Source organism: Papilio polytes, unplaced genomic scaffold (assembly GCF_000836215.1).
Source record: "Papilio polytes unplaced genomic scaffold, Ppol_1.0 DF822289.1, whole genome shotgun sequence".
In the NCBI taxonomy this organism is placed as follows: domain Eukaryota; kingdom Metazoa; phylum Arthropoda; class Insecta; order Lepidoptera; family Papilionidae; genus Papilio; species Papilio polytes.
The window spans coordinates 2,001,019-2,021,242 of NW_013526915.1; the positions used below are offsets into that span (position 1 = coordinate 2,001,019).

At 33.0% G+C, this 20,224-nt stretch overlaps 2 protein-coding genes across 7 annotated transcripts in view; one reads left to right on the forward strand and one right to left on the reverse strand.

Annotated features, from left to right (window-relative positions):
• The window catches only part of LOC106106289 (chaoptin), a 59,708-nt gene extending 46,379 nt beyond the window's left edge, over positions 1–13,329 (forward strand). For 5 of the 6 annotated variants that reach the window (XM_013286848.1, XM_013286846.1, XM_013286844.1 and 2 more), the window contains 21 exons: positions 237–407; positions 1,193–1,401; positions 1,788–1,942; positions 2,019–2,121; positions 2,255–2,455; positions 2,536–2,672; positions 3,019–3,238; positions 3,465–3,686; positions 4,233–4,474; positions 4,811–4,983; positions 5,296–5,377; positions 5,854–6,019; positions 6,359–6,501; positions 6,769–6,910; positions 8,002–8,133; positions 8,620–8,817; positions 9,316–9,600; positions 9,782–10,024; positions 10,584–10,819; positions 10,983–11,109; positions 11,542–13,329. In XM_013286848.1, the coding sequence (XP_013142302.1) occupies positions 237–407; positions 1,193–1,401; positions 1,788–1,942; positions 2,019–2,121; positions 2,255–2,455; positions 2,536–2,672; positions 3,019–3,238; positions 3,465–3,686; positions 4,233–4,474; positions 4,811–4,983; positions 5,296–5,377; positions 5,854–6,019; positions 6,359–6,501; positions 6,769–6,910; positions 8,002–8,133; positions 8,620–8,817; positions 9,316–9,600; positions 9,782–10,024; positions 10,584–10,819; positions 10,983–11,109; positions 11,542–11,646 (3,692 nt within the window). In that variant the 3' untranslated portion in view covers positions 11,647–13,329. The remainder of the gene's footprint in view (positions 1–236; positions 408–1,192; positions 1,402–1,787; positions 1,943–2,018; positions 2,122–2,254; positions 2,456–2,535; positions 2,673–3,018; positions 3,239–3,464; positions 3,687–4,232; positions 4,475–4,810; positions 4,984–5,295; positions 5,378–5,853; positions 6,020–6,358; positions 6,502–6,768; positions 6,911–8,001; positions 8,134–8,619; positions 8,818–9,315; positions 9,601–9,781; positions 10,025–10,583; positions 10,820–10,982; positions 11,110–11,541) is intronic. The other variant, XM_013286850.1, reaches the window with a different exon arrangement.
• Positions 13,330–17,807: 4,478 nt separating this feature from the next.
• LOC106106252 (probable sodium/potassium-transporting ATPase subunit beta-3) lies at positions 17,808–18,822 on the reverse strand. Its single transcript, XM_013286806.1, has 2 exons — positions 18,583–18,822; positions 17,808–18,417 (listed from the first exon to the last, which is right to left on the reverse strand). The coding sequence occupies exons 1-2, from the start codon at positions 18,776–18,778 to the stop codon at positions 17,849–17,851; spliced, it is 765 nt and encodes a 254-aa protein (XP_013142260.1). The 5' UTR covers positions 18,779–18,822; the 3' UTR covers positions 17,808–17,848.
• Positions 18,823–20,224: the final 1,402 nt, after the last annotated feature.

The following is a 20,224-nucleotide window of genomic DNA, read 5'->3' on the forward strand; positions in this document are numbered from 1 at the left end:
ACAATCGCGTACATTGGTGATACCATGCCTCTAAAGCCATAATTGTTCGAATATCTTGTATACCTTGAATAGAACTCGCTAAAAATAGCGTTTTGCACATCAAATTAATACTAAAATTGTAAATGAGAATCCAAATCATTAATAGTACTCAAATGGTAACTCGACGTTTCTGTAAACGGAGCACTGCGATTGAATGCGACTGTACATGGTTTAATCTTGTTTCCAATCAATTTCAGGTCTCTACAGACTGGCGATAAACCAGAACCCCTTGGAGAGTGTACACGAGGAAGCGTTCTACGGACTTGATAATACATTATGGGAACTGGAACTGAAATACGACAAGTTGACGGCGGTGCCGAGCAGGGCGCTGAGATATCTACAGAAATTGAGGTTGCTGGATCTGACGGGTGAGTGGATTTAATGCTTTAATTAATTTCGTTGATAACATTTTTATTTTCTTATTGACATTGAGAAGCACGTAGTCTTATATGGTTTGAAAGTTGAATTTACTGTTATTGTAATAAATTCCAGTCCAGTCAGTTCCAGTCAAAACTCTCTAACCATTGATGTTTGATCGTTTAATTTTTGATATATTAAATCCCAATCTGCAAATTTCAATGGAATCCTTTGAATTTGATGATCAATGTTTATGTCCATAAATTCACGGACAGGAATTTAACTTAATTAATTGGTTGTGTTTCAATTGTTAAATACCTTAGGGTTGAATTTGCATAGATATAAATTACCATTCAAATTGCCTACGTAAGTTAATCTAGAGTATTTATTACAACCATTAGTTCAGCATACCTGTCCTTGGAACAAATTAATTTACTTCTTACCTTACCTTGACAGATTCGATGTACGGATATCTACTCGTTTTCTTCGGTTTTTTTTTCCAATTCGTATTTCTCCATTATTCTGGAAACATTTTTCTGATACGTCTAGATCATTTCTTATAAAGAGATTGAAGATTTGGAGATCCTTACCAACACTATCGTATTTATGCAACCTCCTCCTCTTACCTTCTTCTCGACTTCCACGAATTACATTAACAAAGCTATACGTCACTTTTTTGTACCAAGAATTCCTCATTACAGAATCATTTTTTTCTATTTTATATTTCCTATAAAGTGAAACGTTCTTATCCAAAAGAGAGACCTCTACTTATACGAAGTGTTATTTCGTATTCCAGGCAACGAAATAACGGACATATCTGGTGACAACTGGCGAGGTCTGGAGAACACTCTGCACACGCTGGTCCTGGCCGAGAACTCAATCACCAGCTTACCTCTGGACGCATTCTCCGGCCTGCCCGTGCTCGAAGTACTCGACCTGCACGGAAACAACTTGGCTGTCATCGATAGCGGGGTGTTTAGAGATGGAATGAATAGACTGAATAAGGTATATTAGCTCAACTGATAGATAACTGGAAGATAATGAAACTTATCTAATAGATATTTTAACAATTAGAAAAAATACACCTTACTATCTTACTTAATATTATAAAGAGAAAGTTTTAATGGATGTTAGAATTTGTAGCCTAAACAGATGAAGGGATTTAGATGAAATTTGGTATATATGCAGACGATAGTCTGGATAAACACATAGGCTACCCACTCTTGTTTTTTTAATGCTACGCAGACGGAGTCACGGATGAAAGCTAGTCTTACTTCTTACTAATATTGTAAATGCGAAAGTTTAGATGGATGGATGGAGTCGCGGGGGAAAGCTAGTATTAATATATTTGCACGCTTACAAGGTCTATAACCAAAGTTTTTTATTTTCAGCTTCTATTAAGTGATAACCAACTCTCGTTGATTCCCTACGAGGAGTTGGCTCCACTCCGCCAGCTGAGATACCTGGACCTTTCCAACAATGTGATCAAACAAGTGCCTCCCACCCATGATTTAAACGGAGTTACATTGTCCTTGGACACTTTAAAGTGAGTTTATTTATTACTCTGCTTTTTCTATCTATTTATTATATTACGTTCTTATCTTACTTTGATATTATTTCAGATTGGATCACAATCTCATCGGGACTTTAATGCCCGGCTCCTTCAAATACTTTAATGTATTGAACTCCACATCTTTGGATGGGAATCCTATTTACTCCTTGAGGGTAAGTGTAGTTACCAAAATCTTTATTTTTATTGAAGCAAACACATCTGTTGACGTTGTTTGTTAAATTCTCTATAACTGGTTTTAATTCTTTTTTTGGCAACAATTTTAGTTCCTGTTTGTTTTTATTTCAGGAAGATGCGTTCAGAAACGCAAAGATAAAATCCCTTTCCCTTCGCGACTGCAGCATTTCGGATCTATCGCCGGCGTCATTCGCGGGATTAGAGAACAGCCTGCAAAGTTTGGATCTCTCTGAGAATAACCTCACCATGCTGTCAAAGATAATGCTTAATAAATTAGATTCACTTAGATTGCTGAACTTGAGAGAGAATAAGGTAAGCAACCTTATTCTAGAATTGCGTGAGAACATAAGTCAGTAAGCATAAACGTAAATTTCTATTGATTTTAATTTCAGGTGGACAGCAATTTACTCACAACAAACAATCCATCGGAGTTTACTCCTACTACTTTCAATAACTTCCAATATAAATTGTTTTATTTGGATATAAGCGGTTCGTCGTCATTGGAAACCAGTTTACAGGATATAAGGAAGTAAGTGTTTATTTAAAAAAAATCTTCGACAAGTTTAGTTCCACTGTTACTACTTTGATCCACCCAAAATTCAGAAAAGACAAGAGTATATTGGACAAAATAATTTTAATTTGATCTAATTCAATTATTTGTATACACTTATGTTGTCAAGACGAAAGATTTGTATTTTTGTACGTATTCAAATAACTCAAAAACTACTGGAAAGATTTCAAAAATTCTTTCACCATTAGAAAAATTATTTATCTATCAGTAACATAGGCTATGTTTTTACTATTTTTAATTACTCACGGACGAAGTCGCGAGCAACAGCTAGCTTGTTTATTGTAATTTGTCGGATTTTTTTCAGAATGAGATCATTGAGATATCTCGCTGTAAGTAAATTAATTAGAAGGAGTATCAGCGCTGAAGATTTTCTCGAATTCGGTGTGGAGCTTGAAGATCTAAAAATATATGGAAGTACGATAAATAAGATAGAAGCAAGCGCATTCCAGTACGTCAGAACGATCAAGACTTTAGATTTATCTGAAAACAACATTGATTATATCGACCCTTTCGCATTTGCTGAGGTAAAATTGTATTTCCTGGTTACTAAGGTCCTATCCCACCACATTGTAAATTGTCTGATAACAATCCAACATGTAAATGTGATGGAAATATCGTATTTTGTTACCTTATCTAACAGTGACGTCATTTTTAAGCTATCTGAGCCTCTATCAGCCAGTGGTGGGACAGGACCTAAGTTTTCCGAATATGGCTTAATCTCATAAATAATGTTTTATGTAAATATTTCAGCTCCACAGTTTAACAACTCTTAAAATGGCAAACGGTTTAGATGACTCGGTCAAAATACTCCCATTTGAACCCTTAAAGGCGCTCATAGATCTGCAATACTTAGATTTAAGTAATAACAAAATAAAAAACGTTCCGGATACATCTTTTCATTTCTTAAATAAGTTGAAAATGCTTAATCTGCAAGATAATTCGATAGACCATTTCTCCAAAGGAACTTTGCAGGTAAATCAACTATACTAATATTATAATGTTAAGAAGACAATTAGTACCGCGCTATAGAATTGGCGCAACACTAGATTATTGGCATAAACGTCACATCTCTAACTGACAGCTGTCAAAGTCATTACAAGGATGGATATATTCGCGCGCATTCCTGAGGGCTAGTTCAGTGTGGTTCAGTGTTTAAATTAATAAAGCTAATAACTAATTATAATAATTGTTTAAAAATCAATATAGATTCGTATTTTTATATGTATTGAAATAATTCAAAAACTACTAGGCCGATTTCAAAAATATTTTACCAATGAATAGCTATGTTATCACTGAGTAACATAGGCATACACGTATTTTTCTAATTTTTTTATTCTACGTGTACGAAGTCTGGAGCAACAGCTAGTTTGGAATAAACCAATTTTGTGTCTTAACAAGCAAAATGTTTTAATTATTGTTATATTCTGCAATTACAGTCTTAAAAGGCCAAAATTATTGAAGTTATTTGTCTTGTATATTCTACAATTTTTTTAAAGTTTTAATTTGTTATGGTTTCAGGGAGACATACATAAATATTTGGAGAGCGTTTGTTTGTCTCTGAACCAAATGACTCAAATAGCGCAACATACATTCGTGGACTTGAGAGAACTGCAGGAAGTTTTGATTGAGGACAATCAAATTGAAAACATTCAGAGACGTGCATTCACTAGTTTAGATAACTTGAAAGTTATCAAACTCAGGGGAAATAGGATTATTGATATAACTGAAGAAGCATTCCAAAATCTACCCGCTCTGAAGGAGTAAGTTTTCACTCTCCAATACTAATTACACAAGGAGGAAAGATTTAGTTTTTGTATGTATAAGGATAACTCTAAAACTACTGAACCGAATTAAAAAAAGCTAAGTTATCAGAGCAACATAAGCTATATTTTTAATATCTCGCGGACGAAGTCGTGAACAACAAGTAATAAATAAATAAAAAAGTAAACGGACTTCTTTCCTGAATGGTTTGAATGTTGAATGAATTGAATGTTGAATAAATTGAATGTTGAATAAATCGAATGTTGAATGAATGGAATGTTTCGAATGGAATGAAAACAGTTTTCCTAATACTGGTTGTGTTGTTTTTTTTTCAGATTGGATGTATCGTTTAATCGGTTGGAAACTTTCAAGTTCTCCATTTTCGATCAAGTGGGATCCGCCACTGCGTTGAAAGTCAATGCCTCTTACAACCGCATTACATCGCTCACAGACTCGAATGCACCGACATTCTTTTCATCTAATTTTTATCCACCACCAAAACCTCAAAGTAAGTATATTTTATTATATTTAATATCCCCAATTATTTTATCTCTTTATGTTAATTTCTAATTGTTTCTTCCTATTTTTTTTCTTACTTTGCATCTAAAGGGTTGATTTCTGATGCGATTCCACTCCAAGAAGGTGAATCAACTTCATGTTTTCCCTATTTTTTCTCATTTACCCTACTTTTACCATTCCTATTGTTTTTTTATCAAAACCAATACAATCGTTATCCGCACTTATCCAACATAATATATCGAATCATTAAGTTAAAAATATTTAAATGTTCATTGAATTTATTTGATTTTAAATTTTTCAGGTATGGGAACGGTTACGGTTAATATACGAGTATTGGATTTCTCTCATAACAACATCACATACATCGCGCCGTATTACTTCAGGTAAGAAATTTCAGATTGTTTAAATCTAGATTATTCGAATAAAATTATGTAGTGCAGCTAAGTTGTATGTTTAGGCCGGTATTTGCTGTCTAAAGTATTACAGCCTTACAAAGAAAATATTATCACAAAATTTTGCTTATACTCAGTTTATTCCTAAATTTAACTTTATACCGCGTTTATTTGTAAGGCTGTTACAATTTTAAATCGTCATCATCATCATGTCCCCTGCTTTATCCTACTCCCGTCGAGTCGGCGCATTGGATTTTCGTCCTCCAAAGCACTTTATCATCCGTCATCGCAGTCGTCACTCCCTTCTTGATCATGTCACCTTTCACGCGATCCATCCATCTCTTTCTAGGTCTACCTCTACCGGTGTACCCCTCCACATTCATAGCTACTACAGTTTTAAATACTTTAACTTTTAAATTCAAATTGTATAGGAACAAACGATTTGATTCTCGAATGTTCTATTTCAGGCATGCCGATCTGACACTATCAGAATTGTATCTATCACATAACTTGCTTAGAAATATAACGAGGGAAGTGTTTGGGTCAATGCTGATGCTGCAATATCTAGATTTATCTCATAATCAAATATATCACATGGAATACGATTGCTTTAAGAAAGTTAAAAACCTCCAGGTAAGAGCAAAATTTATAAATTCCTAATTATTGCTAATTAAGAAGAAATTATCTTTTACCCGCGACTCCATCTACGTGGAATTAAAAAAATAAAAACAGAAGTCCAACCCAAATTTCATTGAGGTCCGTTCAGTAATTTAAGCTACAAATTCTAACATTCATCCATCTAAACTTTCGCATTTATATTAGTAAGATTAATGGCCCACCAAATGGTAAATTGTCTGATAACAACCCAACATATAAATATGTGAGGGAAATATCAGATTTTGTTCCTTTATCTGGCAGTGACTTTATATATAAGCCAGTGGTGGGAACCTAACTATTTCTATTTTTTTCTAGATTGTCGATCTATCCCATAACGACCTTATTGAAATGCCGATAGAAGTTTTCCACGAGATGTTGGCGTTGACTTCTGTTGATTTGTCAGACAATCGTATCAAGAACTTGGCTGACAACCTCATTATATCCCCGTCAATTGAAAGGTAAGAATTAAAATGTCTACTCATCATCCCTCCAACCTTTTCCTACTCCCGGGGACTTGACGCAACAAGTTTTTGTCTTCCACGTAACTCTATCATCCGACATTATTACTTTCTACTGTTATCAGTTTTTCTCGTAAGTCAGTGCGTATTGTATCATCATTTTATTTTCTACAAAAAACCGTTACTTGTTCATGTCAACTTTAAGCATTTAATTTATCTGTTTGCAATAATAATATATTGATTAATTTTAATATAAAATTTCAACAGATTGGACTTATCGAATAACGATTTATCAAGAGTCCCAACTAACTGTCTATCTCATGCAGCTGCTGGTAATTTGGTAGAATTGGATCTCAGTGGAAATACAATTCCTGCAGTTTCTATCACAGATCTGGTCCAAAGATTCAGGGTAACTATAAATTTGAACTAGCACTGTCCAAGGGAAACACGAACTATCGAAAAATAACATGTTTAAGTAGTTTTGAACATTTGCTTGTACTAATGTATTGTTTATATTGAAATTGTTAATGTAAATATGAAGTACAATGGTCTATGTGAAGTATTTTGATGTATGTTATACTAAAATTTCATTTGTTATGAGAATTTCATCAAATGTCGCTTCTTTGTTGTTGTTTCTAGTATGTTGACAAAGATATTTAAACAATATATAGACGAGGCATAGTGAAGAAAATTTTTTCACCGGTACTTTCTCTGGATCTATCTTAGTTGTCAAGTTTAGTGCCAACTCGTTTTTACAAAATTATAATTGGCTTCATCTTTTGTTATAAAATAAACTAAACAGTATTACAAAATAACATATAATTATGCAAATACGATGGGTGAAAGGCTATTTGTTTTAAGCGCCATTATGTGAAATGTTCAGGAGAGCTATTTAAGGTTTTCATTTTAGAAAAAAAACATAAAAGCAAATTCTGAAAATAATTTAAATTAAAAGATTTTCAGACCGGTTCTAGATTAAAATTACTATTATTTTTATTTTATTTTATTTATTGAAAATAATACATAAAACACAAATTAAAAAAATGCACAAATATGGCCCCGAAAAAACCATATAATTTGTCCGCGGGTGCGGTGTCACACTGTTACATATATAGAGTGTCGTAGTGGAGTGTAGCATAGTTGTATGAATTTTTTTTTATGTAAAATTATATAAAATACATACATACATAATATACTGTATATCAATAAAATACTCTATTAATGGGCTATTATCAAAAAGATGGCTTTCCAAACGTTTAACAAATATAATTGTGCATACTCCATCATTTATTTCATATCTAAAATTCGCTGATTCTGAATATATATTGTTATTGTGTGTTAACTACAGCATTTATCTATTTTACTTTTAAAATCAAAGCATTATTGAATATATTTTATGACATGTATAAAAACAAACAAGCGACATTCCTCCCTAATGTAGTTTGTGCCAGTGTGTGCGTAGTTAAGCTAACTTGTGGCCTTGCCCCCGCATGTCGCCAGAGCCCCGACCAGGACTACTGGCCCGAGGACCACGACGACTACAACGACGAATATATGTACCACACCGCTAGACGGGATCACACCAGAGTTTTCCATCAAAAAAAGCAATTCCCGCAGAATATTTTGTACAAGGTAGACCGCTGTTAGATCCTGTACTAACTTTGTGTTTGCACTCTCATTTGTTTGGGTCTCTACTAACTTTCTGTATTATTTTCTTTGTGTCTTTTTTACTTTTTTTAGTAGCAATTATGTAATTAAACTGTTCTGTTTGTTGATTTGTAAAGTATGTACTTTTTTCAGTTAGTTTTGATTACAACTATTTTTTTTATTTATACAAATAGTATGATTTTATTCGGCGCTTGGTGATGGTTAGAGCTGGTACACATCTTTGACTAAACAATCCGATAACTGTTGTGCGATTGTCGATTGTTTTGCAACCAATCAAACTGATTAGTTGGACAACTAAAATTCGAGTAGTGTGCGCTCCATATAAGCTCATGGGAATCGAAGATTAAACGGTTGTGCGATAGTTTAGTCAAAGATGTGCGCGCTGTTACTACTTTACTCAAGAACCATATTAACTGTTTTTATGAGATATCTTTTTAATTGTTTTTTCAGTCCCTAGCATGGTTGGATTTATCCAATAATCACTTGGTCCGTGTCGAGGGCGGATCATTCGGTGCGTTACCGAGACTGCGTTGGTTGGACTTGAGTAACAACTCTCCTTTTAACCCAAGCGAGCGTGTCAACACAATGTTCAAGGGTTTAGAACGAAGATTATCTCATTTAGGTTTGAAGAACGTTAGCTTAGTATCTGTAAGTATTTTAGGCATATTTAGCAATAATTTAAGTATTTTTTATATATATTATAAGGTGACAAACGAGCTAGCCGTCGCCTGAATTCCAAGGAAATTCCGAAAAAGGGAAGCGAAAGCTACTCATAGATATCCGCACATGTAGTTGTATTGCCTACCCTTAGAGGAGACGCACATCAAGGGGACTTTTCCCCTTACTATTCGTTTCCTCAATCGTCAAATCTACTTTTCCTTCCCATCCTTTCTGTATAAGAAAAAGGTGGAAAAAGAAAGGGACTAAGATTAGGCCTCTGGCACCACACTGATCAAACGAAACGCGGAATTCCTTCCACGTCACGTCTGTCTTCTCAATTTTCGTGCTATTGCACCTGGCGAGCTGACCCTACAGTTCAAGGATATTAAATCGGACTCTACCACTGTCAAACTGTATAATCTACGCGTGTAATTAATTCTTTTTAATTCTTGATATGATTTAAAGTTTTCAATGTATTTCTTTCAGATTCCATCAATGGCGTTATCAAAATTAAAAAGTTTAGATCTATCGTATAACAATTTACCTTCGATATCACCAGAGACAACAGGCAACTTGACTAGACTAAGAGCTTTAGATTTATCTTACAATGACTTTACAAAAGTACCAGAAGCAACACATTCGCTGACCAATCTCCGTTGGCTCTCATTATCAGGGAATCCTATCACAGCCTTGAGGAATACCAGTCTTTACGGAGTTTCACCACGTTTGGAATATCTGGATATAACGCGACTTCGTCTAAATATTTTAGAGGTATGTTACAAGAATTAAAAAACAAAAGTAAACAATGTGTTCTTCCAGACTATCTGCATCTATGGTAAATTTCATCGAGATCCTTTTAGTAGTTTAGGCTACAAACTTTAACAGACATCCATCCATCTAAACTTTCGCATTTATAATATTAGTTCTAAGGCATCGTACGTATTCTTTACAGCACGGTGTATTGAGTAAAATGTTTAGTTTGCGTACACTCAAAGTGAATGTGTATCCAAGTGTAAGAGATTTCAACATACCACAATTGGTAACATATAATGCTGCATTAGAAAACCTACAAATCGAAGTTGACGATCCACAAATAGACCTTGGTAAAGAGATGACCGGGGATTTGCCCGGCAAGCTGAATAATATAACATTAACTGGAAGATCTTTGAAGTTTATATCTCAATATTTGCTGAGTGTAAGTATATTTATATTGTTAATAATTATATTTTACTAGTAAATGGTGTTTTAGACAACGTCTCCGTAGAATTAAATACATATAATAAAAAATATTACGCAGTGGTAACGAAGCTTTTAAATTATGAAAGAATTTTTGAAATGGGCCCAGTAGTTATTGACTTATTTCAATACATACAAAAATACAAATCTTTCCTCTTTAAGATTAGTATACAGGATGATTCTTAACGGTCTGATCAACGGTTTTGTGAAGGTAGAGGATAATATAAAACATCAATAACAATAAAATAAACCTAATAATTAGGCTTGTTAAAGAAAAAAATGACTACTGTAAACATATTATTTGGACGTATGGTCAAATTTAGTCAAGTCGGATATATGCAAATATGTGATAAGTTTTCGTAAAAGTTTTCCCTTAAAACATACTTATCTCTATCACATCGCATCAATCGGATCATTTAACATCCTTATTCTGATTGGCGATTAGAGTCTCTAACACCTAGCTATAAGATTGAAAATTAATTTAGCAAAGCTTCTATTTATTTATTAACATGTTCCAGGGAGTGCAATCAAAGGTCTTACGACTGACTATACACAACACTAGCGTCGAGGACATTTCGAGCGAGGTATTCTGGAAGCCAGGACGTATTAAGAACTTGACTTTGGATCTTAGATATAACAGATTGGCTAGAGTACCTAATCCAGCTCAAAAGGAATGGCCTGGCGTACCCAACCAATTGTTCCTCCATGATATATTAGTAGCTGGAAATCCTCTTGCCTGCGATTGTGGAATTGGGTAAGAATCTCTTGAAAATTTCACTGTTAATATTAACAACGAATCTTTGGAATAAAAAATAATAATTTGAGTAACATTTGACGTCAAGTTCAAGTCCTTATTCTAGTAATGAAAATGTTATACTTAAATAAATGATGAAAATAATTTTATCGTTTGTTTTTAGATGGATTGAAGCTTGGGATCGTAAGAGAAGACAATACCTTTGTGACAGTCCTTCAGACTGTGAAGCGACGCGAGACGATGTAAGATTCTCCGTCTGTCCGTTGTACAGCAATCGAACTTTAATTGACGTAAGTTTATTTTTATTAACTAACTAGCTGTTTCCGTGCGGCTTCATTAGCATGAAATTATAAAAATGACATGACATGACAACCTTGACAATCTTGCTTCCTTGATGTTGGCAGCAACTTATGGTCTCTTTCCCATATTAGGGTTTTTATACAAAATATTTACTTCCTAAGTTTAATGGCGTGATAATAAAGTGTGTCGTAACCGGATTTTTATTAAGAAAATAATTATTCAAAATTATGGTGTGATTGCAGACATCATACGCCACGAAGAAGTGTTTGTTTACGCTTTATTGTAATTGTATAGAAGTATAGATTTATGATTCCACCCTCTTCGATAAATAAAATACTTCAGTATAGCTTAAAGAATAATTCAAGCCTATAATAAAATTTAGTTCAAGTTTTTTGAGATATCTAACCCTTCTTACTTTCCAGGTACTATCAAAGGAATTAGACTGCAGTTGGAGCCGAGGATTTTTGTTGTCACCAAATTTAATCGTTATTCTCTGCATGTCGGTTTTGACATATCTTTATATCTGAGGACTGTTTTGGCTTCTAGGAATTTACGAAGAGTTTTATAGAATACTGTCAACGGTTTATACATTTTGAGAAGTGATAAGGGAAAATCAGAGAAGGATGTTAACAGACTTTAGTATATAATTTCACTTACCAGATATGAGTGAGACGTTGATAGTTAAACTTCGGATTGTATCGTTATATGGCCTAGTAGCGTTTCTGTATAAACCAAAATCTAGTTAGTGTTTTTGATGGAATCCTAAGACTACGCGAGATTCGGTGATTATAAAATTGTACAATTGGTATTAGGAATGGATATTATGAGGGATAAGAAGCCAAGAAAATTTGTTATTGGTTTAAAAATAATCGCATGATCTTTAGAGATTCAATCTATTTATGTTATTGTTGAGATTTTGCCCCTTTATCGTGCACTTTTTTGTTCCACTTTAATATACAGAGTGTTTTGCTTTTTTCAATGTTCAAGATCTACACATTTTGTGCACTGTCTGGTTTTAACGATTTTCTTAATATTTCGATCAGAACGCGTAAAGTAAAGACTAAGATCAATGTATTATAAGTATCTGGAAGTGCACTTAATGTCATGTAGATATTGCATTTAATTCGAATTAAGATTAGTTGAATTGAAAGCAATGACTTAATTATTATTCTCTAAGTAGACTGCATTCGCTCGAATGATATGTGTTCGTCCATTATTAATATTAACAATATAATTTATAGATGTATTTGTTTGTGTATTAGGCTTAACTAGTTATAATCATAACGGATCAATGTAAAATATCCCTAATAGTTGTTATTTTGTTTTACCATAACTAAATATTATACGGCTGTTACGTCTTTTTTCGGTGACGGTATCGACCAGTTTCAGACCCTGCGGGTCTTTCAAGGCGAGGGTTAATGCGGTTGTGTGTCGGTCGCGTCGCGCCAGTGCGAGGACCTCCGCAGGGTCTGAAACTGGTCGGTGCCGTCACCGAAAAAAGTAGACTTAACAGCCGTATTATATTTAGTTATAAAATGTCTTACAAAAGTTTATATAATTTTATTGTTTGACACTTTTTAAAATATATTGTCTATATAGCTACACCTTTTACCTTTCTCTGTTTGAATTGGTGTTGTATTTTTCAAATCTCTTCTTATACAATTACAAATTAGTTAAGCTATCGGTAAAATTTAAAACTTCGTTGTTTTCTTCAAAGTTTATCTGGTTATTAAATTAAATAAATATTTTATAACATATTCGGTAGCTAACGTTCTATATTGTATGCTGTAATTTGTCTTATAAATCTTTGATAAATTAGATTCGACTGAAAAAAATTCTCTCTGTTTCAATTTCTTATAGGTTTCTGTTCTTTATTTTCTCCTATAAATCTTTCTGAATCAGTAGTTGTATTGTGTTAGAGTGCACGCTAGATACGATAATTGCACCTACAATTGATTGCATAGAATTAATTCTGTATTTCCAATATTTCTGTACATTTAACGAGTGAATCAGATACCTCTTCTTCAGTGGTCCAGTCTGAATATATGGTGTCAGGCCTACATTAAGTGCCTATTTCCACTGAGTCCCACCTTCACCCAGTGATCAGCTTCTTAGCGGAAAAAGGCACTGAGATATTTGTTTTCAATACCATTCCATTTTTAAACTAACTAAAATGTAAACTTTCGTATTTGTTAAGATTTAATATTGTTTCTTTGAAATTAATAATGTTAGAGGAAATTTGAAAGTAGCGCTATTGGTGGAGAAATTGAGAAGCAAAAGGTTAGCGTGGTATGGACATGTTATGCGACGAGACGATGGGGACATAAATCAGAAAGTGTTAAGAATGAATGTTGAAGGCTACAAAGGAAGAGGAAGACCGAAGAAAGTATGGATGGATTGTGTGAAAGAGGATGTGCTTAAGAAAGTGGATTCAGATATGACGGCTGATAGAGATGTATGGAAGAGCATATACTGTGCCGACCCTCTATAAGGGACAAGGGCATGATGATAAATATTGTTTATTTGAAATTGTTATTTTAGGTTTTCAATATTGTTTATTTAATTGACGAAGCATGTTATTTATTTCTGCTATGGTATGGAAAACAAAGTCGCATCATAACAATAAATATATTTTGTGATATGTATTACTCTAATCCTTCTATTTTTGATAAGCCTACGATGATTATTGCTAGCCTGAACGGGAATTGTATAGCTGATTTTAATGTTAGCCTAATATAGCCTCTTTATTACGTTAGCTTTTCAATATGTCAATTTATTGAAACTACAATTTTTGCAATTATGTCTTTTCGAAATAACACTAATTTTCAAATTTAATTAGTGAAATAAATAAATCAAAATTTTCAAAATTCTTTACGAAAATCTGCATATGAATTCCGGTATTTATAGCTTTATAGATTCAACGCATATGCAAATATTGTAGCTTTAAAATATATTAAGGTGTATTAAGACCCTAAAGGGCGTCAAAAATGTAACATTCCAATGATTTCTTCAATAACAAGGTTTAAAAGAAACTTTACTGTTTGATACATTTTAAGGATTCAATGTCTTTCTTGAAAAATTTTGCCTTAACGCGAAGTTATGAAACAAAACGGGATTAACGACAATATATTTAATTTTATTACAGAATTTGTTACTATTTTTTTTATAAAATTAATAACTATAATATCAGTGAATATTGTTTTATCATTGTAATTTTTAATAATATAAAAAATATGAATCATTTATTTTAAAAAAAATCAGTGGAACCCTTAAAATGTGATATTTGATTATAACTTGACTTTTCACTGAGCGAAAATTTTCATAGCAGAACATGATATCTTACGTTTTGACTTCAATTACTTAATTGTAACTTGAATACATGCAAATTATTTTTATCAATATTACCTGCAAGGTCCGGATGTGATAGGTATAGATAGTGCCAACTAAGTATTTTAAGTATAGATTTATCGATCTTTATAAAAGTTCTTGATATTAACAACTTGATCCGATTGATGATTTAAACATTTATAATATGGAATGCAAAACCAGAAGGGACAGTTTAAATTTTTATTTTAACTTGGAAAATCTCATTTTTAAAGTACTATTTAGTGTTTCATTAATAATTGAAATTATTACCCCCCTTTTCTTGTTAGTGTATCTGTAGAGATACATCAATTTTTTTTTCTAAACACCTTGGGTCATCAAGGTTAAGTGCTATGAATATTATTTTGATATTCAAAAAAAAAAATCTGCCAAGTTAAGGGTTACAGAAGTTTTCGGTAAGAGCATTTTAAGTTTAGTTGAGCTGACAAGGCAAAGCTATGAAATATAAGCTACTAAAAGCTACAAATTCCAACATAAATGTAGTTTTAAACGACGTAATTGATATTTTTTTAAATTATGATTAGCGAAGGTTTTATATTCTCCAATCGGATTAAGTCGTTACTTCTAACAGTAGTTTGACTTACAAGGGACTTATCAGAGTTAAGTTACGATTAAGTTATTTGAATGTTTGTTTATAAATTTAAATACAGATTAATGATACAATTAAGTATAAGCATTTTACAGTTTATTTTACAATATTTTTAAGTTTTAATGTGTTCATATTTTCAAATAATAGAATTTAATATGATTTGATTTTTTTATTGAATGAATATAATTTGTGTCGGATTTTGATTGATTTTTTTACTTATCGAAATATTTTTTTATTAATTAATATTAAAATAGACGTATATGTTTAAGTTTTAAAAGATTGTGTATCAAAAAATACTGTGAGTTTTCACTAATTAAACACCTAAAACATACTCTTGTTTATCGAAGAGAGAATATGTTATACATGTATTTAGACAGTGGAAACTCAACAGATAAGTCCCTGTTAGTCATACTTGTTTATTTGGTATCGTTACTATGCTATGAATCTATGTTGCTGCTAGAAACATGACATTAATAAAACAAATTCGATTTAAAAAGTTACTGTATCTACTTAATGAATCTTATAGTGTGAATATAAAATTGAATTATTAGTGTATTAATAAATTATTGAATAAATATTAATTTAGTTTTTTTTTAACCTTAGTCTAATAATAGGTCATTATAGTGAAAACAAGTATTAAAGTTTAATGTGAACACAGAAGACAGGCGTGAAATGGTAGCAATTCCGTGTTTCGTCTGATGAGTGTGGTGCCGGAGGCCTAATTTAAGTCCCTTTCCCTTTACCGCCCTTTTCTTATAAGGAGAGGATGGGAAGGGGAAGTGGATTTGACGGTGGAGGAGATGCATAGGAAGGGGAAATATCCTCTTTATATGCGTCTCTTCCTCCGTCGTATAAGGGTAGGCAACGCATCTGCAATTGCGGATGTCTATGGGCAGCGGTCGCTTCGCCATTTTGGCGGATCCAGGTGGCCGCTTGCTCGTTTGCCACCTTATGTTATAAAAAAAAAAATGTGACTTTAATGAGACAGTAGAAGAAAATAGAAGAAAGTACGGATGTTTGCAAGAGTAGATTCAGATATGAGGGCTGATAGAAATGTACGGTAGAGCAGCACATTTGTGCCGACTCTCCGTAGGCACTAAGGAAAATTAATGATGATTATCCAAAAAACAAAGAAAGGGCAAAAATCTGTCTCTTTCACTCACTCTCTCTAACTTGAACATTTATTGAAATACAGTGTCTATTACAAAAATATAAACGAATGGATGAATAATTAATAGAAACCTCAAAAACGTCGAATACGAATTGAAATGGAATACGAAACCTTATTTAGTCGTAGCCACAAGGTATAGGGTTGTTATTTCTTAATGTAACATTAACAAGACTTACAAATTATTTTGTACTTATCTAGTACCTTTCAATCTTACTAATATTATAAATGAGAAAGTTTAGATGGATGGATGTTTGTTAGAGTTTGTAGCCTAAACTGCTGAATGGATTTCGATGAAATTTTGCATGGATGTAGAGGATAGTCTGGAAGAATACATAGGCTACTTAGCTTTTGTTTTTTTATTCCACGCGAACATAGTCGCGGGTGAAAGCTAGTAACTTATAAAAAGTAAATTATTAATATTCACTATACAGGAAAGTGTAAAACGTGAACTAAACATATGTGAATTTTTCGTTATATTCCAGAGATATGTATTGTTAATACGAGTAGTAATAATAAGCTTATGTTCAAATGATGTTGAGAAAATGAGGCGTCATGTAGCGAGGAAAATGACATGAATCATACTTCGCATATTGGACATTACAACAATGTATATTTCATTGACGAAATAGTTTCCTGCTGTTTGTTATGAGATTAGAAAATAATTGATGACTTCCTAAAAAGCGGCAAAGTAAGTTTTGTAGCGTCATTTTCGTGTTCTTAGTTTAAAACTTTTGTTATCTGTAGGCATATTGTGGCACCAGACCTAGAGAAAGATCGCCTATGAGATGGACTGACCAGATTAGAACGGCCATGGACGTACCGTTGCATCAATGTGCGAAAAAAGCAGCGTACAGGGAAGAGTGGCGGCGTCTTGTGAAGCGGGTCAGTGATACGTGATAACCAGGATAAGTCTGTAAAGACTCAAGCGACAAAGAAGAAGGCATATTGTATAGAAACAAGGGTGTCCAACTTGATTAGACCCAAAATCTAACAGATGTACACTGTAATTACGATCTACCAATTGCATACTTTTTAAAATGAAGCAGCATAATCTATACTGTTATAATAAAGCATAAACACACACTTCTTTGTTGCCTAAGATGTCAGTAATTTACGTCACGCTTTAGGCTATATATTTTCACGCCATTAAACTTGGGGGGTAAATATTTTACATAAAATCCTACTGTGGGAAAGAGACCATAAGTTGATGCCAACATCAAGGAAGCAAGGTTGTCATCATGTCATGACATTTTGACATTTGTAATTTGACAAATGTAAACAATAAAATAAAAAAAACATAATTTTATGCGGATGAAGTCGCAGAGGAACAGCTAGTCCAGTATATAATTAATTTGTTTTTTTTTATGGTAATATTTCTACAGTACTATCGGCGTTGCTTATTTTTACCCCTGGTGATTGACCAGTCTATTCTGATCAACCGATTGGCTATATCTGATTTGCTACTTGAAGCCTAAGAATGAATCAATTTTCACCACCACCATAATAGTAAGCAATGTTAATGGGTATAAAACATTAAAACAAAATTCATTTTTACAATTTTCATTTAATTTAGTAAGCTTATTATTTACACTGCTACGTTCTTAGGTGTGACGTACAGTAGGAAATGAAGAGATGATGTTGGTCCATCGTACCACATTTTGCATTCAATAGCTATAGACATGCCTAACGTGAATTCAGATATCTGTACAGCTAACAACGGCGAACTACCGTACATATCCAAAGGGAATACATCCGCAGCTATTCCCGGAGGATTAGGGTAATACTCTATTTTACCAATATGCTCTTTATCGTATGAATGAAATCCATCACATGTCAAATATAATTTCTCTTGTTTATTTTCTAATAATTTCTTTATGTTAGCTGGAACATCTTTGTAATAAGTTGAATTTTCATGTATTGGTTTAACAGACCATCCTACGTGTTTATTAACTCTTATAATAATGCAAGGTTTTTCTCCGTATCCGTACGGTGGACTTCCACAAGGACCTAATTCAGTTTTGTTTGCTCTTTTCCTTGTATTATCTGACAGTAAATTGTCTATTGCTTTAATATATTTCTGATAGCTTTTCTCGTCATTCTCTTTGTACCAGATCAACGGTGTGTTGCTAAGACCAGTTGGCGTCGCTGATAATCCTATACCATGATCGGAATACGTTAGTAATGCAGTTTTATCAATAACTTGATAATCTCCTTGTAGTTTTATTATAGTTAATGTGGCGAACAAAAATATCATCGTGTACGTGCAAAGAAATATTAGATACATAATTGAATATGCAGTAATATACAACCAACTCTTACGTGATCTTTCGCATACTGTACGTTTTTCGTTGTCGTAAAGAAATGTCCCTAGCCTCCGGTACCACGGTATGAGAGATTCCGGTTCATCTTTGATCACAAGCACTCGACCAGCGTCCCTCGAAGACGATGGTACAGTTCGATCTTTACTCAAAGGCCGTGTTTTCGATTTGTCTTTATTTTTGTTTCTAGTTTCCATATTCTGTTAATCTACACCTTACTGTAATAAACATTATAAATACCACTGAAACAAGTGTTGACACTTGACAGATATTTTTAAACGTTTTATTTTCAATATGGTCGTGACATGACATTGTATTTTTGATGTTTTATTATTTAAATGTCATTTATGCATTCACCTCTATTAATCTGACAGGTAATAAAGCGTGGTATTTTGTGCGTATTTGATTTCCGCCATCTTGGCGCTGACGGTTGCGGTTGTAAACGTGGTGAGAATTTGAACTGATACTAGATTAAATTGTCATTATCTTCAACAGTTGCATGAAAACTTAGTAACGGCTGTCTTTAACTACTATCTATTTAATATAGAGATCGGCATTTATAATTATTGCTTACAAAAAATAGACGTCTAGTTTCCGCAGCAAAATAATAACCACATAAATAAAATTAAAAATACACGCTAATATTTACGCTAAAAATAAAAGACTAATTTACTCTAATGTTTAATTTCCTAAAGTAACTAATTCAAGTAAGTGGTCTAAGAATGTTGCAGGAAATTTGGTTAATCGGAGCTACCGTATCCTGTAGCCTTATTAAAAAAGTCTTACTTTTCTTTTCCGTCTCTTTATTTATAAAATTAAATATTTAACATCTAAACAAAACGTTATATTTTGTTATTCCAAGGTTAAAACAAACTATATTAATTCCCTGCATGAATGGCACCGCCGTCAATATATTGTTTAACTAGTGTTCGCCCGCGACTACGTCCGCGTGGAATTGAAATAACAAAAGTAAGTAGCCTATATGTTCTTCCACATTATGTGCCACATATATGTCAAATTTCATTCAGATCCGTTTAGCCGTTATGGCTACAAACTCTAACAAACATCCATCCATCTAAACTTTCGCATTTATAATATTAGTTAGTATGATATTTTCACTACTGTAACTATACCTTGTAAACTAAAAATGGAATGGAATGGAAAGCCATCAAATTTTGTTGTTCAGATACGATTCTATCAAATTTTCTCCGTGATATCTTATAATACTAACTTGCTGTTCTCGTGCGGCTTCATCCACATGAATTTGTAAAAACTTTACTTCATTGTTTACATTTGTCAAATACTGAATTACAAATATCAAAATTATCGTTACCATAATAACCTTGCTTCCTTAATGTTGGCAGCATGTAGTTTATGGTCTCTTTCCCACATGAGGGTTTTCCAATTATTTACACCCTAAGTTTAATAGCGTAAAGATGTAGCCTAAAGCGTAAGTGTAGAGCTTTTTATTAAAGAAAGGATTATTCAAAAATATGCTGTGATTGCTAACATTCTAGGATACGAAGAAGTGTGTTTACGATTTATTATATTAAGGGTGAGTTGCACCATATCGCCGGTTACCGTTAAAGTTAAAATTATTTGCAACGGTAATATTTGGAATAACCTTAAAATTTACTAAGGGT

Coding starts and splice junctions, on each gene's coding strand:
- LOC106106252 (XM_013286806.1), bottom strand. CDS start 18,778: ATGGAAACTAGAAACAAAAATAAAGACAAATCGAAAACACGGCCTTTG. Junction 18,418..18,582: donor TACAGTATGCGAAAGATCAC/GTAAGAGTTGGT, acceptor ATCATGGTATAG/GATTATCAGCGACGCCAACT.